At 45.2% G+C, this 23,873-nt stretch overlaps 1 protein-coding gene across 2 annotated transcripts in view; it reads right to left on the bottom strand.

The window, feature by feature from the left end:
- The window catches only part of LOC129865802 (regulator of G-protein signaling 12-like), a 92,972-nt gene that overhangs the window by 59,307 nt on the left and 9,792 nt on the right, over window positions 1-23,873 (bottom strand). For both annotated transcript variants that reach the window (XM_055938814.1, XM_055938815.1), the window contains exon 3: window positions 19,680-19,781. In XM_055938814.1, the coding sequence (XP_055794789.1) occupies window positions 19,680-19,781 (102 nt within the window). The remainder of the gene's footprint in view (window positions 1-19,679; window positions 19,782-23,873) is intronic.

The raw sequence follows: 23,873 nt of genomic DNA, 5'->3' as shown, positions 1-23,873 counted from the left end.
CAGACGGAAGCCACTCCTCAGTAAAAGGCACATGACAACCCGCTTGAAGTTTGCCAAAAGGCACCTAAAGACTCTCAGACCATGAGAAACAAGATTCTCTGGTCTGATGAAACCAAGATTGAACTCTTTGGCCTGAATGCCAAGCGTCACATCTGTCTGGAGGAAACCTGGCACCCCCTCTACGGTGAAGTATGGTGGTGGCAGCATCATGCTGTGGGATGTTTTTTAGTGGCAGGGACTGGGAGACTAGTCACGATTGAGGAAAATATGAACGGAGCAGAGTACAGAGATATCCTTGATTAAAACCTGCTCCAGAGCGCTCAGGACCTCAGACAGGAGCGAAGGTTCACCTGCTAACAGGACAATGACCCTAAGCACACAACCAAGACAACGCAGGAGTGACTTCGGGACAAGTCTCTGAATGTTCTTGAGTGGCCCAGCCAGAGCCCAGACTTGAACCCGATCAACAAACCTCTCTGGAGACTTGAAAATTGCTGTGCAGCAACGCTCCCCATCCAACTTAAAAGGATGTGCAGATAAGAATGGGAGAAACTCCCCAACTACAGGTGTGCCAAGCTTGTAAGAAGACTCGATGCTGTAATCACTGCCAACGGTGCTTCAACAAGCTCACGAGTGGCGCAGTGGTCTAAGGTTCTGAATCTCAGTGAAAGAGGTGTCACTACAGTCCCTGGTTCAAATCCAGGCTGTATCACATCCGGCCGTGATTGGGAGTCCCATAGGGCAGCGCACAATTGGCCCAGCGTTGTCCGGGTTGGGCTGGGGTAGGCCGTCATTGTAAATAAGAAATTGTTCTTAACTGACTCTAGTTTGAGAAACAGACGCCTCACAAGTTCTCAACTGGCAGCTTGGTTAAATAGTACCCGCAAAACACCAGTCTCAACGTTAACAGTGAAGAGGCGACTCTGAGATTCTAGCCTTCTAGGCAGAGTTGCAAAGAAAAAGCCATATCTCAGACTGGCCAACAAAAATAACAGATTAAGATTGGCAAAAGAACACAGACACTGGACAGAGCAATTCTGCCTAGAAGGCCAGCATCCCAGAGTCGGCTCTTTTCAGCTGTGCTAACATAATTGCAAAAGGGTTTTCTAATGATCAATTAGCCTTTTAAAATGATCAACTTGGATTAGCTAACACAACGTGCCATTGGAACACAGGAGTGATGGTTGCTGATAATGGGCCTCTGTACACATATGTATAGTTGAAGTCGGAAGTTTACATACACTTTAGCCAAATACTCAGTTTTTCACAATTCCTGACATTTAATCCTAGTAAAAATTCCAGGTCTTAGGTCAGTTGAGATCACCACTTTATTTTAAGGATGTGAAATGTCAGAATAATAGTATAGAGAATGACTTATTTCAGCTTGTATTTCTTTTATCACATTCCCAGTGGGTCAGAAGTTTACATACACTCAATTAGTATTTTGTAGCATTGCCTTTAAATTGTTTAACTTCGGTCAAACAATTGTGGAAGGGTAGCCCTTCCCTTGTGGGAAGGGATCTATAGGATTGAGCTCAGGGCTTTGTGATGGCCACTCCAATACCTTGACTTTGTTGTTCTTAAGCCATTTTGCCACAATTTTGGAAAAATACTTGGGGTCATTGTCCATTTGGAAGACCCATTTGCAACCAAGCTTTAACTTCCTGACTGATGTCTTGAGATGTTGCTTCAATATATCCATATAATTTTCCATCCACATGATGCCTTCTATTTTGTGAAGTGCACCAGTCCCTCCTGCAGCAAAGCACCCCCACAACATGATGCTGCCACTCCTGTGCTTCACGGTTGGGATGATGTTCTTCGGCTTGCAAGCCTCCCCCTTTTTCCTACAAACATAACAATGATCATTATGGCCAAACAGTTTGATTTTTCAGACCAGAGGTCATTTCTCCACGAAGTAAAATCTTTGTCCCCATGTGCAGTTTCAAACCATAGTCTGGCTTTTTTTATGGCGTTTTTGGAGCTGTGGCCTCTTCCTTGCTGAGCGGCCTTTCAGATTATGTCGATATAGGACTTGTTTTACTGTGAATATAGATACTTTTGTTTCCTCCAGCATCTTCACAAGGTCCTTTGCTGTTGTTCTGGGACTGATTTGCACTTATCGCACCAAAGTACGTTCATCTCTAGGAGACAGAACGCGTCTCCTTCTTGAGCAGTATGACGGCTGCATGGTCCCATGGTGTTTATACTTGCCTACTATTGTTTGAACAGATGAACGTGGTACCTTCAGGCGTTTGGGAATTGCTCCCAAGGATGAACCTGACTTGTGGAGGTCTCCAATTTCTGAGGTCTTGGCTGATTTCTTTTGATTTTCCCATGATGTCAAGCAAAGAGGCACTGAGTTTGAAGGTAGGCCTTGAAATACATCCACAGGTACAACTCCAATTGACTCAAATTATGTCAATTAGCCTATCATAAGCTTCTAAAGCCATGACATCATTTTCTGGAATTTTCCAAGCTGTTTAAAGGCACAGTCAGCTTAATGTATGTAAACTTCTGACCCACTGGAATTGTGATACAGTGAATTATAAGTGAAATAATCTGTCTGTAAGCAATTGTTGCAAAAATTACTTGTGTCATCCACAAAGTAGATGTCCTAACCGACTTGCCAAAACTATAGTTTGTTAACAAGAAATGTGGGGAGTGGTTGAAAAACGAGTTTTAATGACTCCAACCCAAGTGTTTGTAAACTTCCGATTTCAACTGTAGATATTCCAGAAAAATCTGCCGTTTCCAGCAGACTAATTACAATAGTCATTTACAACATTAAAATGTCTACATTGCATTTCTGATCAAATACATGTTATTTTAATGGACACAAAAATTGCTTTTCTTTCAAAAACAAGGACATTTCTAAGTGACCCCAAACTTTTGAACTGGAGTGTACGTTGTGAACTTTAACTGATAGGCTAGTTCGTACCAACCTCATAATGGGTATAGGGAAAATGTAGTATAATAGTATAATGTTAAGTAGCCTAAACCTATCGATGTTACATTGAGCTGGGTGAAAAGAATATGAATAACAGTCATCCAATATCCTGTAATAGAAATAACGCCATGCTCATAAAAAAAGAATCGTCCTCCCTCATCTTAAAACGGCACCGACCACCACTGTCATACTGGGAACCTTAACTGGCTGGGGGAGACTGGGAGAGAAAACGGGGATGGGGGTTTCGGTTAAGTCAGTCCCCATAGGGGAACAGATGTCGTCGTCTAGTTAGTCCTCATGGGTATTTGGCATGGGGACAAGTTCGGGGCAGCTCTCAGAGGGGCAAAAATAGACGTTTCTGGAGGGAAACAGACAGAGACTGTGAGGATTGCTGTGTTTATGTACAAACTGTTACAGAGACTGAGTGGGTGAGAGTAGGGAGAGTTACATGTTCCGCTGTATAAAAATAAACTTGAAATATTATAACACACTGGTGTCATCTAATCCAATTTAGCTTCCAAAGGCCAATCTTCTATCCATCCTTTGAACCACCCACATCTTCCTACTAGAGAGAGTTGTTGCCCACAATTAAATAAATGCAATTAAATAAATTTGAAATACTTATGCTAAGTAATCCTAGTATTTACATCTATATGCTACTTTTATCCACCCACCCATGTGTGCTGCGCCTTTGGGGGCATTAGAATGTTACATCAGTGATGATATCAGGCAGTTCTCAGGTCATTTTTCCTTTAATAACCTCCTACAGGGAACGGGGGAGGGTAACCTGAACCTAGATTTGTAATTTTAGGGGCAACATACACCTCAAGCGCCTTTGGAAATACCATGACCACATACCATGTACTGTACTTTATAGCACAAACCACAGGAGTTACTGTTTTGCTCAACAGAAAGCAACTAGGTCACACAATAGAATACTGCATTAGTCCTGTGTGGCTCCGTTGGTAGAGCATAGTGCTTGCAACAGCAGGGTTGTAAATTTGATTCCCACTGCGGCAAGATATGAAAAAGTATGTATGTAGTACTGTAAGATGCTTGGATAAAAAGAGTGCAAAAAGGAGACATTATATAAACCTACGTCCTAGATTTAAGTTATTGAAATATCTCACGAGGGAGAAAAGGGTAGTGTTTGTCTTTGCAATGCAAAGCCCTAGCAAAGCTCTCACAATAGCGTCGGGGAGGAACTTGTCTCACAAAGATCTGTGTTTATTCTATCCATGGTGCTAAGGAGACAGGACCTTGGCACTGTTTCTCAACATTCTCTGCCAACATATGGCCAAAGATACCAACAAACGCGTTCATTCCCTGCATTATTGAAGAAACGCATTCTCTTAGCACGCTAGTTCTAACACGATACACGCCCGTACGAAACAGACACAGGTTTGAGGTTAAAGACAAATAAAACATTTTTTTTTTTTTAAACAAGTGTGTACTAGTTTCTCTCTCCGACATGTTCAAACCGTTTCCTTTCGTGAGAAACGGTGTCCTAGTTCCATGGTTTTCCTTCATTGACTTACTTCCACACCCTTGGCAGGAGATGTACTGCAAACAATGCAGTATGAAGGAATGGATGAAAAGTAGAAAGAAATACAAATAAATAGGAATGTAAATAGCGTGGGTGGGAAAATGGCCTTGGAGGTGAATCATACTGCTTTATTCCCAGAGCCTGCCTATATCTCTGATAGGAGGAGGCTATTCAACACAACCAGGTAAATGGGACAAACAGAGCTGACTGTTGCCAACTAATTTAATACATCTCCTTTCCCACCAGGCAGTTGGCTAAATGTTGACAGAATGATGTCATGGTTTTGGTGTCACTGTGATGACATCATTAAGTTTTGAGCTGGGTGTACTATGCACAATAACCAACCAACCACATGGTCAGTGTGGGAGTACACAGTACTGTATTTCTGACCTCAGTTGGTCAGACACTGCTTTCCTTCTGTGGTCTCAAGGTGGTCAGCAACCGCTGTCGCATCTGTCTGTTTGGTCACATAGTTTCCATCCTCTGAGTTCTGCAGCTAACTGAATCTGGAGTCCAATGCAGCTAGCCATTTTCCCAGTCTGTGGGCAGAGAGGCAGCTTATTTAACGCAAGGAAACCTCTGCAGGAGGAAAAAAAGCGCACCGCTGTGAAGAGGCATTTAGGAAATGTCAGGCCACTTGCTCTTTACATCCCATAATGCTGTGCCCGAGGACACATTTCGTGAGAGCAACTGTCCACCCACACGTTGACGCTCTCATCCTGTGACGTCTGCGAGATAAAAGCGTGTCGTGATCTTCCCTCGACTGCTAATCCTCCCAAAAACACACCATTTCTGCACCGCCTTTCAAGTCACAGCAGCAGCATCATAATGTCCCAAGCAGAATCCAGACGTATACATACGGTGTATCTCTATATACGGCTCTGGCTGATCCCATACATTTAGATTAGAATAAAACAACTAGACTAAGCCTAGGCTACATGTTTCTACAGGTTGCTTTAAGACAAAAATAGACCAGAGACAGAACATATACCAAAAACAGATGTGCCACCACTGGTTCCTTTAAGACAGAAACATAACTGACTGTCTAACAGCAGGGGGTGAATCGGTGCACAGTAAACAGAGAGGGGCAGAGCAAAACCACATGCAACCACATCAAGTTCAACCTCAACTCAAGCTGCTATGGGCAACCCTAAAGAGAAAATTCTTCTCCATGTCGGTTGGGTCCTTTACACTAAAACTGTGCTGCACTCCTCCAAACAACACTAATTAATTTGAAATGGGTCACTAGCCAAGGGACTCCAAACACAGCGTCGCTCAGTCAACAGTTCATAAAGAACACTTGATGAGAGTCCACGATGAGAAAAATCACTCATCACTTCACAAAACCCTTTTAGTATGATGCCTGATTTAAATTCAGTTTGTGTCCCCGGTCCCAGTATTCAGGAAGCAGGACAGTATCGCTGTATAGAACTGCACAGTGTGTCACATAGCCACACACACATGCAAGCTCTGTTAGAGGCTGGAGCTGACCAAAACATTCCTCTGAAGGAACACACAAGCTAACCACTGTGAGGCACTTAAACAGTCAAATATGAGTTACAAAGAGCCCAAAGAAGGCAAGAAAACTGTCAGGGAGATGCAGGAAGACACCACAGCACAGAGATAAGCATGAACTATGAAAGCAAGAAGAGAGAGAGAGACGCTCAATGAGTTTGATGAGAATACTTACAGAGTTGAGAGTTAAAGTTTGCTCCATGTATGGCGCTGTGTGCAGCTTGTGTTTGGCTTGTCTTCAGTGCTGCTGCAGCTCCACACGCCCGGTGTGTGGAAACAAGTCCATTCGTCGGCTCACTCCGCAGTGTGTGTGTGTGTGTGTGTGTATGCAGCCAGGGAGAGCTAAGCTCAGGCGGAGAGCGGCAGTCCAAGATCCTGACAGCTACTGAGAGTTCAAACACCCTCCCCCTGCTGCTACTGTGCCTTGCTTCCTCTCTCCCTCCCTCTCTCACTCCCTACCTACCTCCCTCCCTCTCTCACTTTCCCTCTACCCACTCTATCATCCTTCCCTTTCCATTTATGTTTCTCTCCCTCTGTCTTCATTCCTCCTCACAGTTCCTGCTACGCCCACAAAGTGGATCTCTTAGCCTCAGGCAGGCAAACCAAGCTTTGTTATCCAGCCTATGATGTGTGAGGGAACGCAAAACCTTAGACTCACGGATAAGGGAGGGCCATCAACTCTTGACACACACATAGGTACACAAAATAGCATACACTCACAAGCATTTCTTCACACTATTTGTAATGTATTATTTGTACACATAGACCACAGAAACTCCAAACACACACACACACACTTATCATTCAGTGTGCAAAGCATCTGATTTAAGTCAGAAATTAAAGCCTGAGATGAGGAAGGAATTGGCGTGGGAGGGGGCCGGCGGGGCTTTGACAAGTGTGCTGAAAAATAAATGGAAGAGATACAAAGTTCCCAAACAACAAAGCCCCAGCGTGCAGCGAGACGCTCCTATCGCGTAATCTCCACACACACACAAAATACATCAACCGCTGATCATCACAGCTCCTCTGCTGAGACCAAATGGCAACCAGGACAAGCGAAACAGACAGAAAACAGCAGATTAGGCTAGCCGAGAGGACAGTCTGGCGTAGCTACATGTCAGAGGCTCTGCGAGGTCAAATATAACAGTGTTTACTGATTCCTGACCCCTGTTGCCACGGTTCTGACGCACACGACTAACCACGGAAAAAGCAACAGAGCCGCCGCATGTGCTTGCAGCTTCCGTAGCGTCAAACGGTGAGAGGTTATACACAAGCAGGGGTCTCACCACAGCGCTGTGGGACGGGTCTCCCAGGGGCCCACGTTGTCCGCTCATGTAGAGATGTGTGCAGTGACCAGTGGCAGCTTATCACATTTTGGATTCACACAGCGTGAGAAATGGGCTCAATAACATTCTAGGGAGTCGAGGACTGGACTGAGGAATCATGAGGGTAGGAAAAACTCTCTAAACAAAACACCTTCCAATCCCTGTATAATGGGATATTCCAACGTGATGCACGCTAGTAATCTGGAGAGGCTGAGATACGATGACACTTGCTATTTATATGGTGAGGAACATAGGGAATCTTACTTTGTGGGTGTAAAACTCCTTTGATGTAGCATGCACAACATGCACCAGTTTGTCATTCCATATATTGTCTTTACAGGATACCTGCCAAATGGAGGCTCTCACTTTCCTTATCAAGAAGGAGCAGATGATGTGTTTCTGTTGCTCTACATTGACTAATTTAGCAGACATACAGTAGTGAGTGCATACATATTCATGTTTCCTTCCCGTACTGAGCCTTGCGGCGTGGTTCATTGATCTTTGACTGATGATCATGTGAAGCTGTTATAGCGTAGTTAAACTTGACTGAATGCCGTTCTCCGGTGAAACAATGGTGTCTGGTTTAGCAAGGATGGTGATGCTGAGTCCTAGGGGTGATGAGCCCTTGAAGTGGAAACCAGGGGTGGGCGACAGCCATAGATGAGGATCTAATTGCCTTTGGCCACCATTAGAAGAAAACCTCATAGTAATTACCTGGAATGTATACCATGACTTAAAGCAGCATGGGTAAATTGCACTCACTTTGTCATGGTTTCAGGGTGGCAGAAATGATGACTGCACAATGAAAAATGTGCAAATACGCCACTGTTAAGTTCTTATCAGACCACAGACGTGCTTACAGAACAACTGTTTTGCAGCAACAAAAAAACTCCCAGAGGACCAGCAATTCCTAAGAAACCCTTAAAAGGTCCAATGCAGCTGTTTTAATCTTAATATCAAATCATTTCTGGGAAACAATTATTACCTTGTGTGATTATTTGATTATTTTTCATTAAAATGTTCAAAAATAAACAAAAAATAGCTTCTTAGCAAAGAGCAATTTCTCAAGCAAGAATTTTGCTAGGACTGTCTGGGAATGGTCTGTGTGGGGAGGGGAAAACTGAAAACTAGCAAAGAGGTTTGGAACTCTTGCATATCCTATGTTGAACATAATAAACGGCTCTCTATCCACCGGATGTGTACCAAACTCACTAAAAGTGGCAGTAATAAAGCCTCTCTTGAAAAAGCCGAACCTTGACCCAGAAAATATAAAAAATTATCGGCCTATATCGAATCTTCCATTCCTCTCAAAAAGTTTAGAAAAAGCTGTTGCACAGCAACTCACTGCCTTCCTGAAGACAAACCATGTATATACGAAATGCTTCAGTCTGGTTTTAGACCCCATCTGAGACTGCACTTGTGAAGGTGGTAAATTACCTTTTAATGGCGTCAGACCGAGGCTCTGCATCTGTCCTCGTGCTACTAGACCTTAGTGGTGCCATTGATACCATCGATCACCACATTCTTTTGGAAAGATTGGAAACCCAAATTGGTCTACATGGACAAGTTCTGGCCTGATTTAGATCTTATTTGTCGGAAAGATATCAGTTTGTCTCTGTGAATGGTTTGTCCTCTGACAAATCAACTGTACATTTCGGTGTTCCTCAAGGTTCCGTTTTAGGACCACTATTGTTTTCACTATATATTTTACCTCTTGGGGATGTCATTCGAAAACATAATGTTAACTTTCACTGCTATGCGAATGACACACAGCTGTACATTTCGATGAAACATGGTGAAGCCCCAAAATTGCCCTCGCTAGAAGCCTGTGTTTCACACATAAGGAAGTGGATGGCTGAAAACTTTCTACTTTTAAACTCGGACAAAACAGAGATGCTTGTTCTAGGTCCCAAGAAACAAAGAGATCTTCTGTTGAATCTGACAATTAATCTTGATGGTTGTAAAGTCATCTCAAATAAAACTGTGAAGGACCTCGGCGTTACTCTGGACCCTGATGTCTCTTTTGACGAACATATCAAGACTGTTTCAAGGACAGCTTTTTCCATCTACGTAACATTGCAAAAATCAGAAATGTTCTATCCAAAAATGATGCAGAAAAATGTATCCATGCTTTTGTTACTTCTAGGTTAGACTACTGCAATGCTCTACTTTCCAGCTACCCGGATAAAGCACTAAATAAACTTCAGTTAGTGCTAAATACGGCTGCTAGAATCCTGACTAGAACCCCAAAATTTGATCATATTACTCCAGTGCTAGCCTCCCTACACTGGCTTCCTGTTAAGGCAAGGGCTGATTTCAAGGTTTTACTGTTAACCTACAAAGCGTTACATGGGCTTGCTCCTACCCATCTTTCCGAGTTGGTCCTGCCATACATACCTACACGTACGCTACGGTCACAAGATGCAGGCCTCCTAATTGTCCCTAGAATTTCTAAGCAAACAGCTGGAGGCAGGGCTTTCTCCTATAGATCTCAATTTTTATGGAATGGTCTGCCTACCCATGTGAGAGACACAGACTCGGTCTCAACCTTTAAGTCTTTAAGGAAGACTTATCTCTTCAGTGGGTCATATGATTGAGTGTAGTCTACGAAAAGGCTCTGGAGCAACGAACCGCCCTTGCTGTCTCTGCCTGGCCGGTTCCCCTCTCTCCACTGGGATTCTCTGCCTCTAACCCTATTACAGGGGCTGAGTCACTGGCTTCCTGGTGCTCTTTCATGCCGTCCCTAGGAGGGGTGTGTCACTTGAGTGGGTTGAGTCACTGACGTGATCTTCCTGTCTGGGTTGGCGCCCCCACTTGGGTTGTGCCGTGGCGGAGATCTTTGTGGGCTATACTCGGCCTTGTCTCAGGATGGTAAGTTGGTGGTTGAAGATATCCCTCTAGTGGTGTGGGGGCTGTGCTTTGGCAAAGTGGGTGGGGTTATATCCTTCCTGTTTGGCCCTGTCCAGGGGTATCATCGGATGGGGCCACAGTGTCTCCTGACCCCTCCTGTCTCAGCCTCCAGTATTTATGCTGCAGTAGTTTATGTGTCGGGGGGCTAGGGTCAGTTTGTTATATGTGGAGTACTTCTCCTGTCTTATCCGGTGTCCTGTGTGAATTTAAGTATACTCTCTCTAATTCTCTCTTTCTCTCTTTCTTTCTCTCTCTCTCGGAGGACCTGAGCCCTAGGACCATGCCTCAGGACGACCTGGCATGATGACTCCTTGCTGTCCCCAGTCCACCTGGCCGTGCTGCTGCTCCAGTTTCAACTGTTCTGCCTGCGGCTATGGAACCCTGACCTGTTCACCGGACGTGCTACCTGCCCCAGACCTGCTGTTTTCAACTCTCTAGAGACCGCAGGAGCGGTAGAGATACTCTTAATGATCGGCTATGAAAAGCCAACTGACATTTACTCCTGAGGTGCTGACTTGCTGCACCCTCGACAACTACTGTGATTATTATTATTTGACCATGCTGGTCATTTATGAACATTTGAACATCTTGGCCATGTTCTGTTATAATCTCCACCCAGCACAGCCAGAAGAGGACTGTCCACCGCTCATAGCCTGGTTCCTCTCTAGGTTTCTTCCTAGGTTTTGGCCTTTCTAGGGAGTTTTTCCTAGCCACCGTGCTTCTACACCTGCATTGCTTGCTGTTTGGGGTTTTAAGCTGGGTTTCTGTACAACACTTTGAGATATCAGCTGAAGTACGAAGGGCTATATAAATACATTTGATTTGATTTGATATTGGTTAACTAATGTCACAAGGCAGGCCAAAACTTCATCCCAACAAAATATTTCAGCCAGTCATTTCAAACAGCTCTTACACTAAAACGGTATTATCATAATTTTCACAATTTCACAGTATTATTCTAACCTGTGGAAATATATATAAAACACATGACAAATCATGTTTTTGACTTCACTGGGCCTTTAATTATGAACTCCACCATTTCATAACTTGGAAAAGTACAGCTTGAGGAAAATGCTGTCACGCCCTGGCCTTAGTATTCTTTGTTTTCTTTATTATTTTAGTTAGGTCAGGGTGTGACATGGGAAGTTTGTGTGTTTCGTCTAGTTTAGGGTGTGTGTATTGTTTAGGGGGAGTTGTATAGTGTATGGGGTTGTGTTCAGGAGAGAGTTCTAGGAAAGTCTATGGTTGCCTGGTTTGGTTCTCAATCAGAGACAGATGTCATTAATTGTCTCTGATTGGGAGCCATATTTAAGGCAGCCATAGGCTTTAGGTGATTGTGGGAGATTGTCTATGTTGAACGTAAGTAGCTTGTGTGTGCACTTTCGTTTGTAGCTTCACGGCTGTTTGTTGTTTGTATAAGTGTTTCGTTTCGTGTTCATCTTCAAAATAAAGAGAAGATGTATTTTGCACACGCTGCGCCTTGGTCCACTCTCTCTAAAGAAGACAATTGTGACAAATGCTATACAGTAAAGGCGGGATTCCCTTCCCGGACTATGTTAAAATTCCCTTAGCCCCACTCTGCGCTGCAGCCACCCGCTGACCAAAATACTATTTAGCTGGTGGAATACACCCAAGTCTTAATGTTCCAGGAAACACTTGAGGAAATCCTACTACTCTTACTTGCTGTTCCCAATTTGAACGGGGATTCCCATTCAGTCTGTGGCAACCCAAATATAGCCTTTTGTTTTGCTAGGCCAAAACTATTTCTGAGAGAATTACAGTTTGCGTCATAGAGAGGATCAAACAGTAGGATGAGCTACTACCCTGAAAGCCCAATTATAAAAGAGACATCAAAATGAGTTATTATTTAATTCAATACGAGCTGACCTTAGCCCAATGTTCATTTTTCTCTCTATAATAGTTATACATGTCAACTGAAATGCTTTTGATGACAAAGTATTCCTAGTATTGCAATATGTTTTGTATCTAGAAATTTAATTTATGTGAAGCCCAGGGTAAATTTCCTCGTTGTGTGGACAATAACGTTTTGTATCCAATTTATTCTGTTGGATTAGAGCTATAAGTAGTTCATTACTAGGTAGCAGGTTTTCTTTGTGTAGGCCTATAGCGGACCTTTTTTTAGGATCCTATAATTCAGTTGTTTACACCCAGCATGTGCAGTTAGCAGGCTCTGTAGACAGAGATCATAGCTAATGCTAACATAATGTATGAAAGCTGTAGCTCGTTTTATTGACCTCACAGACACTTGCAACACGTCAAATGTCCGGTCTCGCTCCATAGCCGTCACAGTAGCTGTTGACCCTGAAGAGGCTGCAAGGCCCTAGTTTACTTGACCCTGAAGAGGCTGCAAGGCCCTACTGTACTTGAAAGAATTTGAGATGGCTTTAACCAATGACATCGCTCTAGCGTTCGAAAATGGTGAAGTGGAGCAAATCTATATATATAGAGTTCCCGGTTCAGGATTCACACACTGACTGACAATACCATTATCTTATCTTCACTCCTCTGCAGTACCAGTGACTCAGAAATCCCTCAGACAGAAAAAGCAGAAACCGTTAAGTCATAACATCCTATTGCTGTGTAGTACTAATGAACAGCCATGTTGAGGTAAGAGTGATTCAGCCGCTGTGCTGACAGAAGGCTTTGAAGTTGAGTCTTCCGCCCACTCCTTCGAAGTTAAACGCAAAAGTGAGCAAAACAAAATGTCAAAACCAATTAGGTCAGACATAAGAAATGTACTTTACATTGTGTGAAGCTGTCCTGTACAAATCAAATCAAATGTTATTGGTCACATACACATGGTTAGCAGATGTTAATGCGAGTGTAGCGAAATGCTTGTGCTTCTAGTTCCGACAGTGCAGTAATATCTAACAAGTAATATCTAACAATTCCCCAACAACTACCTAATACACACAAATCTAAATGGGTGAATGAGAATATGTACATATAAGTATATGGATGAGCGATGGCCGAGCAGCATAGGCAAGGTGCAGTAGATGGTATAAAATACAGTATATACATGTGATATGAGTAATGTAAGATATGTAATCATTTTTAAAGTGGCATTATTTCAAGTGGCACTGTTTAAAGTGACTAGTGATCCATTTATTAAAGTGTCCAGTGATTGGGTCTCAATGTAGGCAGCAGCATCTCTGAGTTAGGGATTGCTGTTTAGCAGTCTAACGGCCTTGAGATAGAAGCTGTTTTTCAATCTCTCGGTCCCAGCTTTGATGCACCTGTACTGACCTCGCCTTCTGGATGATAGCGGTGTGAACATGCAGTGGCTCGAGTGGTTGTTGTCCATGATGATCTTTTTGGCCTCCCTGTGACGTCGGGTGCTGTAGGTGTCATGGAGGGCAGGTAGTTTTCCCCCGGTGATGCATTGTGCAGACCGCACCACCCTCTGGAGAGCCTTGCGGTTGAGGGAGGTGCAGTTGCCGCACCAGGCAGTGATACAGCACGACAGGATGCCCTCGATTGTGCATCTGTAAAAGTTTGTCAGCAGCCTGAAGAAGGCTGTTGCGCCTTCTTCACCACAATGTCTGTGTGGGTGGACCCTTTCAGTTTGTCTGTGATGTGTATGCCCAGGAACTTAAAACTTTCCACCTTCTCCACTGCTGTCCCTTCGATGTGAATAGGGGGGTGCGCCCTCTGCTGCTTCCTGAAGTCCCCGATAATCTTCTTTGTTTTGTTGACGTTGATGAAAGGTTGTTTTCCTGACACCACACTCCGAGTGCCCTCACCTCCTGCCTGTAGGCTGTCTCGTCGTTGTTGGTGATCAGGCCCACTACTGCTGTGTCGTCTGCAAACTTGATGATTGAGTTGAAGATGTGCATGGCCACGCAATCGTGGGTGAACAGGGAGTACAGGAGAGGGCTGAGCACACACCCTTGTGGGGCCCCAGTGTTGAGGGTCAGCGAAGTGGAGATGTTGTTTCCTACCTTCAACACCTGGGGGCGGCCTGTCAGAAAGTCCAGGACCCAGTTGCACAGGGCGGGGTTGAGACCCAGGGCCTCCAGCTTGATGGTGAGCTTGGAGGGTACTATGGTGTTGAATGCTGAGCTCTAGTCAATGAGCAGCATTCTTACATAGGTATTATTTTTGTCCAGATGGGATAAGGCAGTGTGCAGTGTGATGGCGATTGCATCATCTGTGGACCTGTAAGGTGGCGGTGATATGATCCTTGACTAGCTTCTTAAAGCACTTCATGATGACATAAGTGAGTACTACGGGGCGGTAGTCCTTCAGTTCAGTTATATTTTCCTTCTTGGGTACAAGAACAATGGTAGCCATCTTGAAGCATGTGGGAACAACAGACTGGAATAGGGAGCGATTGAATATGACCGTAAACACACTCGCCAGCTGGTCTGCGCATGCTCTGAGGACACGGCTAGGGATGCCATCTGGGCCAGCAGTCTTGCGAGAGTTAACAAGTTTAAATGTTTTACTCACGTCAGCCACGGAGAAGGAGAGGGGGGAGAAGCAGTCTTTGTTAGCGAGCCGCGACGGTGGCACTGTATTATCCTCAAAGTGGACAAAGAAGGTGTTTAGTTTGTCTGGAAGCGTGACGGCAGTGTCCGTGACGTGGCTGTTTTGTTGTCCGTGATTTCCTGTAGACCCTGCCACATACGTCTCATGTCTGAGCCGTTGAATTGCAACTCCACCTTGTCCCTGTAGCGGCATTTTGCTTAGTTGATTTCCTTGCGGAGGGAATAACTACACTGTTTATATTCAGCCATATTTCCAGACCTCTTTCCATGGTTAAATGCGGTGGATATCGCTTTCAGTTTTGCGCGAATGCCGCCATCCACGCTTTCTGGTTAGGGTAGGTTTTAATATTGACAGTAGGTACAACATCTCCAATGCACTTCTTTATAAACGCACTCACAGAGTCAGCGTATAGGTCAATGTTGTTCTCTGAGGCTGACATATTCCAGTCCGCGTGATCAAAACAATCTTGAAGCGTGGCTTCCGATTGGTTAGGCCAGCATTGAATGTTTCTCGTCACTGGTACATCCTGTTTGAGTTTCTGCCTATAAGACGGAACGAGCAAGATGGCGTTATGGTCGGATTTGCTGAAGGGAGGGCTTTGTATGCATCGTGGAAGTTAGAGTAACAGTGGTCGAGAGTATTAGCCCTGCGAGTCGTGCAATCAATATGCTGATAGAATTTAGGTAGCCTTGTTCTCATATTTACTTTGTTAAAATCCCCAGCTACATTAAATGCAGTCTCCGGTTATATAGTTTCCAGTTTACATAGAGTCCAGTGAAGTTCTTTGAGGGCCGTCTTGGTGTTCGCTTGAGGGGGAATGTACACAACTGTGACTATAACTGGCGAGAATTCTCTTGGTAGGTAAAATGGCCTCCATTTGATTGTAAGGAATTCTAGGTCGGGTGAGCAGAAGGACTTGTGTTCCAGTATGTTGTTATGATTACACCATGAGTCGTTAATCATAAAGCATACACCCCCGCACTTCCTCTTCCCAGAGAGATGTTTATCTCTGTCGGCATGATGCATGGAGAAGCCCAGTGGCTGAACCAATTCCGACAACATATCCCGAGAGAGCCATGTTTTCGTGAAACAGAAGGCAACTCTCTGGAAGGCAACCCTTGCACGAATTTCGTCTACCTTGTTGTCTAGAGACTGGACATTGGCGAGTAGTATAATCGGGATCGGTGAGCGATGTACACGTCTACGGAGCCTGACCTGAAGGCCGCTCCGTCTGCCCCTTCTGCGGCGAGGTTATTTGGGGTTGGCTACTGGGATCAGATCCATTGTCCTGGGTGGTGGTCTGAACAGAGGATCCGTTCCGGGAAAGTAGTATTCCTGGTCGTAATGTTGGTAAGTTGACGTTTCTCTTATATCCAATAGTTCTTCCCGGCTGTATGTAATAAAACTTCAGATTTCCTGGGGTAACAATGTAAGAAATAATACATAAAAAAACAAAATACTGCACAGTGTCACGCTCTGACATTAGTTGTCTCTGATATCGTTGTCTCTGATTGGGGATCATATTTAGGTTGCCATTTTCCCTTTTGGTTTTGTGGGTTCTTGTCTATGTATAGTTGCCTGTTAGCACTCTTTGTATAGCTTCATGGTCCGTTTTGTTGTTTTGTTAGTTTTGTTCAGTGTTCATTCTTAAAATAAAGAGAATGTACGCATACCACGCTGCGCCTTGGTCTCCTCCCTACGACGGCCGTGACAGAAGAACCCACCACAAAAGGACCAAACAGCGTGTGAATGAGGAGCGGACATCCTGGGCCCGGAAGAAAGATGAGTGGAGGACATCCTGGACCTGGGAGGAGGTAATGGCAGGGGACAAGACCTTGCCATGGAAGCAGGTGGAGATAGCACAGGAGGAACGGCGACGATACGAGGGGACACAGTTAGCAAGGAGGCCCGAGAGGCACCCCCAATAATTTTTTGGGGAGGGGGCACACGAGGAGATTAGCTGAGTCAGGTTGGAGACCTGAGCCAACTCCTCCTGCTTACCGTGGGGAGCGTGTAACTGGTCAGGCACTGTGTTATGCAGAGATGCGCACGGTGCTTCCAGTTCGCATTCTTAGCCCGGTGCGCTCTATTCCAGCTCCTCGCAGTTGCCGGGCTAGAATGGGCATCCAGCCAGGACGGATGGTGCCGGCTCAGCGCTCCTGGTCTCCAGTATACCTCCTTGGACCAGGATATCCTGCGCCGGCTCTGCGTACTGTATCTAAAATGCGTCTGCACAGCCCAGTGCGTCCTGTGCTAGCGCCCCGCACTTGCCGGGCTCAAGTGAGCATCCAGCCAGGACGCATTGTGCCAGCTCTACAATGCAGATCTCCAGTGCGCCTCCACAGTCCAGTACGTCCTGTGCCTCCTCTCCGCACTCGCCCTGAGGTGCGTGTCCTCAGCCCGGTACCACCAGTTCCGGCACCACGCATCAGGCCTCCAGTGCGCTTCCACAGTCCAGTATGGCCTGTGCCTCTTCCCCGCATTTGCCCTGAGGTGCGCGTCCTCAGCCCGGTACCACCAGTTCCGGCACCACGCACCAGGCCTCCAGTGCGCCTCTACAGTCCAGTAGGGCCTGTTCCTCCTCCCCGCACTCGCCCTGAGGTGCGTGTCCTCAGCCCGGTACCACCAGTTCCGGCACCACGCATCAGGCCTCCAGTGCGCTTCCACAGTCCAGTATGGCCTGTGCCTCTTCCCCGCATTTGCCCTGAGGTGCGCGTCCTCAGCCCGGTACCACCAGTTCCGGCACCACGCATCAGGCTTCCAGTGCTTTCCATAGTCCAGAGTTTCTGGCTACAGTACCCAGTCTAGAGCTTCCGGCGACAGTACCCAGTCCAGAGCTTCCGGCGACAGTACCCAGTCCAGAGCTTCCGGCGACAGTACCCAGTCCAGAGCTTCCGGCGACAGTACCCAGTCCAGAGCTTCCGGCGACAGTACCCAGTCTAGAGCTTCCGGCGACGGGCCACAGTCCGGAACCTCCAACGACGGGCCACAGTCCGGAACCTCCAACGACGGGCCACAGTCCGGAACCTCCAACGACGGGCCACAGTCCGGAACCTCCAAAGACGGGCCACAGTCCGGAACCTCCAAAGACGGGCCACAGTCCGGAACCTCCAAAGACGGGCCACAGTCCGGAACCTCCAACGACGGGCCACAGTCCGGAACCTCCAACGACGGGCCACAGTCCGGAACCTCCAAAGACGGGCCACAGTCCGGAACCTCCAAAGACGGGCCACAGTCCGGAACCTCCAACGACGGGCCACAGTCCGGAACCTCCAACGACGGGGCCACAGTCCGGAACCTCCAACGACGGGCCACAGTCCGGAACCTCCTACGACGGGCCACAGTCCGAAACCTCCAACGACGGGCTCCAGTCCGGAGCCTCCAGCGACGATCCCCAGCCCGGAGCCTCCAGTGAGGGTCCCCAGCCTGGGGTCTCCTGCGACGATCCCCAGTCCGGAGCCTCCAGCGACGGTCCCCAGTTCAGAGCCTCCAGCGACGGTCCCCAGCCCGGGGTCTCCAGCGACGGTCCACAGCCCGGGGTCTCCAGCGACGGTCCCCAGCCCGGCGATGATCTGCAGTTTAGAGCCTCCGGCGATGATCCACGGTCCAGATTTACGAAGCCGGAGGGATCAGTGTAAAGAGAGGGGGCGGCGTCCAGAACCAGAGCCGTCACCGAGGGTAGATGCCCACCCGGACCCTCCCCTATAAGTTCAGGTTTGCGGTCGGGAGTCCACACCTTTGGGGGGGGGGGGGGGGGGGGTACTGTCACGTCCTGACATTAGTTATCTATGTTTTCTTTATTATTTTGGTTAGGTCAGGGTGTGACGAGGGTGGGTATGCTTGTTTTGTCTTGTCTACGTTTTTTTGTATGTCTAGGGATTTTGGTAGTCTAGGTATATGTAGGTCTATGGTGGCCTGAATTGGTTCCCAATCAGAGGCAGCTGTATATCGTTGTCTCTGATTGGGGATCATATTTAGGTTGCCATTTTCCCTTTTGGTTTTGTGGGTTCTTGTCTATGTGTAGTTGCCTGTTAGCACTCTTTGTATAGCTTCACGGTTCATTTTGTTGTTTTGTTAGTTTTGTTCAGTGTTCATTCTTAAAATAAAGAGAATGTACGAATACCACGCTGCGCCTTGGTCTCCTCCCTACGACGGCTGTGACACATAGTTTCCTAAGAACGAGAAGCGAGGCGACCATCTCTGTCGGTGCCATTTTATATAAGATAGAGGTTTATGTTCCAAAGAGACTTGGTGAAAACCCTATTGAACTTAAACAGAGAATCAGATGCCTCAAGTTTTTGACACTACTGTTTAGGGTGTGTGTGTGCATGTGTGCGTGTGTATATGTGTGATAGCAAGGGGCTGTAGAATCCATGAGCAATGCGAATAGGGGAGAAATGTGGGAACGTCATTTAGTAGCACTGCTCGTTAGCAAGGCCATACCAACAAGGCCCATGCCTCAGGCTGCTCGTTAACAAGGCCAAACCAACAGGGCCCATGCCTAGAGCCCACACAAAGACCACTTTGTGAGCCACCCTCGCCGTAAGTGTGGCACCAAATATGAGAGTTGAAGGCAAACAGAAATGAAAGGTTCCAAAATAGTGGAAACTGGAGCAGAACGGGGGAGGTTCGGCTGAATGTCCAAATTAGTCAAGCTGACCAACTCCTCCACATATAAGCGAGCAGCATGCCCTCAAAATGCAGTTCCCATAAAAGATGGGCCATTTTACAATGTTACAATAAGCCAGAACAGAGTTTTATTGAATTAAGTTGATTGAACACCAGATATTTTACTCTAATTCAAAAAACTCCAATTCCAGAAACACAAATGGGGTTAATACCAGGCAAACCGAGTAGGATGGTGCTAGGTTTTAAACGATATGACAGCAGTTATAAATACTGTACTGGACATGGGGCCTACCTCCAGGTCGTCCAGTGATCGTGCCAGGCTGAGCCTCTTGGAGTGTCCAAAGGAGCGACGGCCAGAGGAGCGGCCGGCGCCAATGCCCCAGAACTTGGAGCCCTTTCATGGGGAGAAGAGAGAACAGTGAGAACCTTTTACTGCAGTGGGCTAAATCAGGGTCACACTGAGTATTTCTTAGTAGTCTTAAACAAATCTACTTTGAAACAAAAGTACACACCTCACACACATGGTTATGGGCTTAAAAGAAATAAGACACCTGTACCATGCAGATATAGAGTTGAAATGTATTCAATTTTGATACTTCATATACATCACAGAAGACTGAAATATAACAAAACTGTTCGACATTTATTTTTTTAAATGTTGAATAATTATGAAAAATATTAATAACACTCCACCCATGGGGCCACAAGGTCATTTGACTGCAGGAAAGGGATAATGACTGTCTGCCAAAACATCACACTACTACATGGACCACTGATCCTATCATGGTTTCTGTCATACTTAGCTATGGGTCATGAGCCTACATAACACCATCATAAACATGACATAACACCTTTAACATGATGTAAGCATTAGGGATTAGTAAAGTAAACTTGTCAATGGTGATCATCCCTTTGTCTGGAATACACTTCCATACAAAATAGGCATATCCCTATACACTGAACAAGCTTGTCGTTTTGGAGAGATTTTCGAGTGATAAGGGACTATCTCACTGGGCAATTAAACCAAGATGATGTAAACCAACCAAGATGATGACAGATGTTCTTCCTGCCATGACCTTCAGGCCATATGGCGTGTCTTTAAATAAACAAGGGTCCTGACACGCAACTCCCTTCCTGCCCGACAACATAACTGTGACTGGCCAACAGATTGTACAAAAATAACGGATTGGCCACACACACACACGGCCCATTAGTCTCAGTTCTGCACTATGTTGACGATTTTGCAGACACCAGTTGGGCTGAGGTAGTGAAAAAATAGATTTTCACCTACTTTACCTCAAAAGCTTCCATCAAACTCAACTCCTCCCCTTTCATCTGCACCTTAATCTCACCGTTTCACTGCTACACTAAAGGAGCATGAGAAACACATTTCGCCAGCAGCCTGCTATTATAATGATGGGTGAAAGCCCAGCCTAATGTCTGAGCTGGAATAAAGAATTGCCGGTAATTACCATGGTATCACATGTGCTCTATCCTGTAATTTGCTTTAGCTTCCTGTGCAAAACTTCTTTTCAGAACAGAGGACATTTCAGACAGACACATTATTCATTCGGTGTATGCACACAGGATAATAACTTTTGCTTGGATAAACAGCGAGAGACAAACACAACGATAAACAGCGTAATATTTTCCCCTATCATCTGACTCGGGTAATCTGCTCTCTGTACCGGAAAGAAGAGCGGAAATAAAAAATGCATCAGATGGTAGAGGAGGATTCTCTCAATTTGTGCAAAGATTCTGTTTTGCCAAATGCCTGGTTATCCATGGAACACATCCATCTTTATCTACTGTACTCATGCATGCAATAGCGTAGCCACAGGAGAAACATATTATAAAAGGTTAACTTTCTGTATTGGCTTTTCAAAGTACTTTAATATGCTTTGAGGATTTTTCCAAAAGTTTAGAATGCACCTTTACTTCTGTGTCAACAGGAAACATATTGAGTATACAGTATACAGGTAACTGCCAACATAAAGGAAACACCATCATAAAGTGTCTTAATAGGGCGTTGGACCTTGTGATGCGTGGGTCAGCTGTTCACCCGCCCGCAACTGCTAATAACCCATCCGCAACCGGCCTTCTACACAGTATGTGATAAAGTGAACTTTGAGTAATTAGATTAGTAATTAGATAGATGCAGCTTCTCTTCTGTCAATACTTGTTGCCCTAGAAGACTAAACAAACCCTTGCTCACCAGAATGTCATAAAACAATAGAATGAATGGTTAAATCTAGTTAACATCGGTAAAGTTTGTTTTCGCTTTTATCTCTGCTTCTCTCAAGTAGCAAAGACTTTTAGGGACAGCAGAGAATATGCAATAGCGAAAAATGTTGTGCAAAATTCCAAATGACATCAGTTTGGTTTTGAGGAAAATTAGAAGCTGTTAAAAGACCCAACATGTTTTTGATAAGATTTCAGTTTGGCTTGAATGTATATTTTATGTGGTTGAAATACAATCAGCTTTTATGATGCTGATAAAGACAGCACTTTGAACACGCCGTTAGGGACCGTCTGTAATTCTGTCATGATGCGAAAATAAATAAATAATATTTCTACATTTCTGTTCCCGAGTCAAAACGTACATTTGGTGTATAATTTTACTGCAAGCAATGCCTAATTCTGCAGAGGTTAACACTATATTAAGCTATGTGAGAGGTTATAGACCTACAGTCAGTGTCCAGAGTTCAGATAGGCTAGTATTCCATTTAACCCATCTGAAGAGTACAGTTCCCTTGATGTGACATTTTGAAGTCCCCGTCTTGCGACTGTCGATTTTCCATAGCACCTCACAATCATCACACATAACACTGCTATCATCCTCTTTAACCAAATCTTTCCCAAACATTAAACTACTGTTCTGGCCCTCCCTTCTATTTATTTTCAACTCTCTATTTCAAAGCTTTTCTCTTTTTGAATTAAACACCGACATTGTCCTTTTTGTCTCAGTGGATTGACATTAACTTAACAAGTAAAAAAATGATTTGACAAATGGCATGTATTTTGCACGCTACAGTCAGGCCCTAAAGCTTAGGCTACACACTAACATCAGATAAAAAGAACGAAAGGAAAAACCTCAATCTAGCATATAGACATGAATTGCACAATAATTTATTTATTTAATGCATTGTTTACTCTTTATTCTACCCATTTATGGATTTTAATGCATCTCATTATTCACAATATTACATGACCCTTAACCCGCCCACCCCGCACATATAACCGCGGGGACTACGGGTTATGAGTCAACCCGCGCATCACTAGTTGCTTCCAAAAGAAATTCCATACTTTTGGTGTTTTGTCGATGGTGGTGGGAAACACTCTCAGGCACCGCCCCAGAATCTCCCATAAGTGTTCAATTGGGTTGAGATCTGGTAACTAAGATAGCCATTGTATATGGTTTACATCGTTTTCATGCTTATCAAACCATTCAGTGACCACTTGTGCCATGTGGATGGGGGCATTGTCACCCTATGGGGGCATCGCCATGGCAGCCAAAAATCAGCAAGACAAAGGAGCTAATCGTGGACTACAGGAAACGGAGGGCCGAATGCCCTCGTTCACATCGACGGGGCTGTAGTGAAGCGGGTCGAGAGCTTCAAGTTGCTCTGTGTCCACATCACTAAGGATCTATCATGGTCCACACACACCAACACAGTCATGAAGAGGGCATGGCAATGCCTTTCCCCATCAGGAGGCTTTGAAAAGATTTGGCATGGGCCCTCAGATCCTCAAAAAGTTCTACAGCTGCACCATTGAGACGATCTTGACTGGCTGCATCACCGCTTGTTATGGCAACTGCTTGGCATCCGACTGTAAGGCGATATAGAGGGTAGTGCGTACGGCCCAGTACATCACTGGGGCCTCTAGTACATCACCTCTATACCAGGCGGTGTCAGAGGAAGACCCTAAAAATTGTCAAAGACTCCAGCCACCCTCTGCTACCGAACGGCAAGCGGTACCGATGCACCAAGTCTGGAACCAACAGGACATTGAACAGCTTCTACCCCCCAGCCATGAGACTGCTAAATAGTTAGTTAAATAGTTAGCCAAATAGGTACCCGGACTATCTGCATTGACCCTTTTTGCGCAAAGTTTTTTTGACTCATCACATACGCTGCTGCTACTGTTTATTATCCATCCTGTTGCCTAGTCAATTTATTCCTAGTTATACTGTATGTACATACAGTGCCTTCAGGAAGTATTCATACAATTTGACTTTTCCAAATTTTGTTGTGTTATAGCCTGAATTGAAAATGGATTAAACATAGATTTTTGGGGGTCACACAATACCCCATATAATTTCAAAGTGTAATTATGTTTTTCAATTTTTGTTAATAAATACATTAAAAATGAAAGGCTGAAATGTCTTGAGTCAATAAGTATTCAATCCCTTTGTTATGGTAGCCTAAATAAGTTCAGGAGTGAAAAATGTGCTATAATAGTGTTTAACATGATTTTTAAATGA

Source organism: Salvelinus fontinalis, chromosome 11 (genome assembly GCF_029448725.1).
Source record: "Salvelinus fontinalis isolate EN_2023a chromosome 11, ASM2944872v1, whole genome shotgun sequence".
In the NCBI taxonomy this organism is placed as follows: Eukaryota; Metazoa; Chordata; class Actinopteri; order Salmoniformes; family Salmonidae; genus Salvelinus; species Salvelinus fontinalis.
The sequence above is the reverse complement of the archived record's forward strand: the minus strand, read 5'-3'. Positions and strand labels throughout refer to the sequence as shown.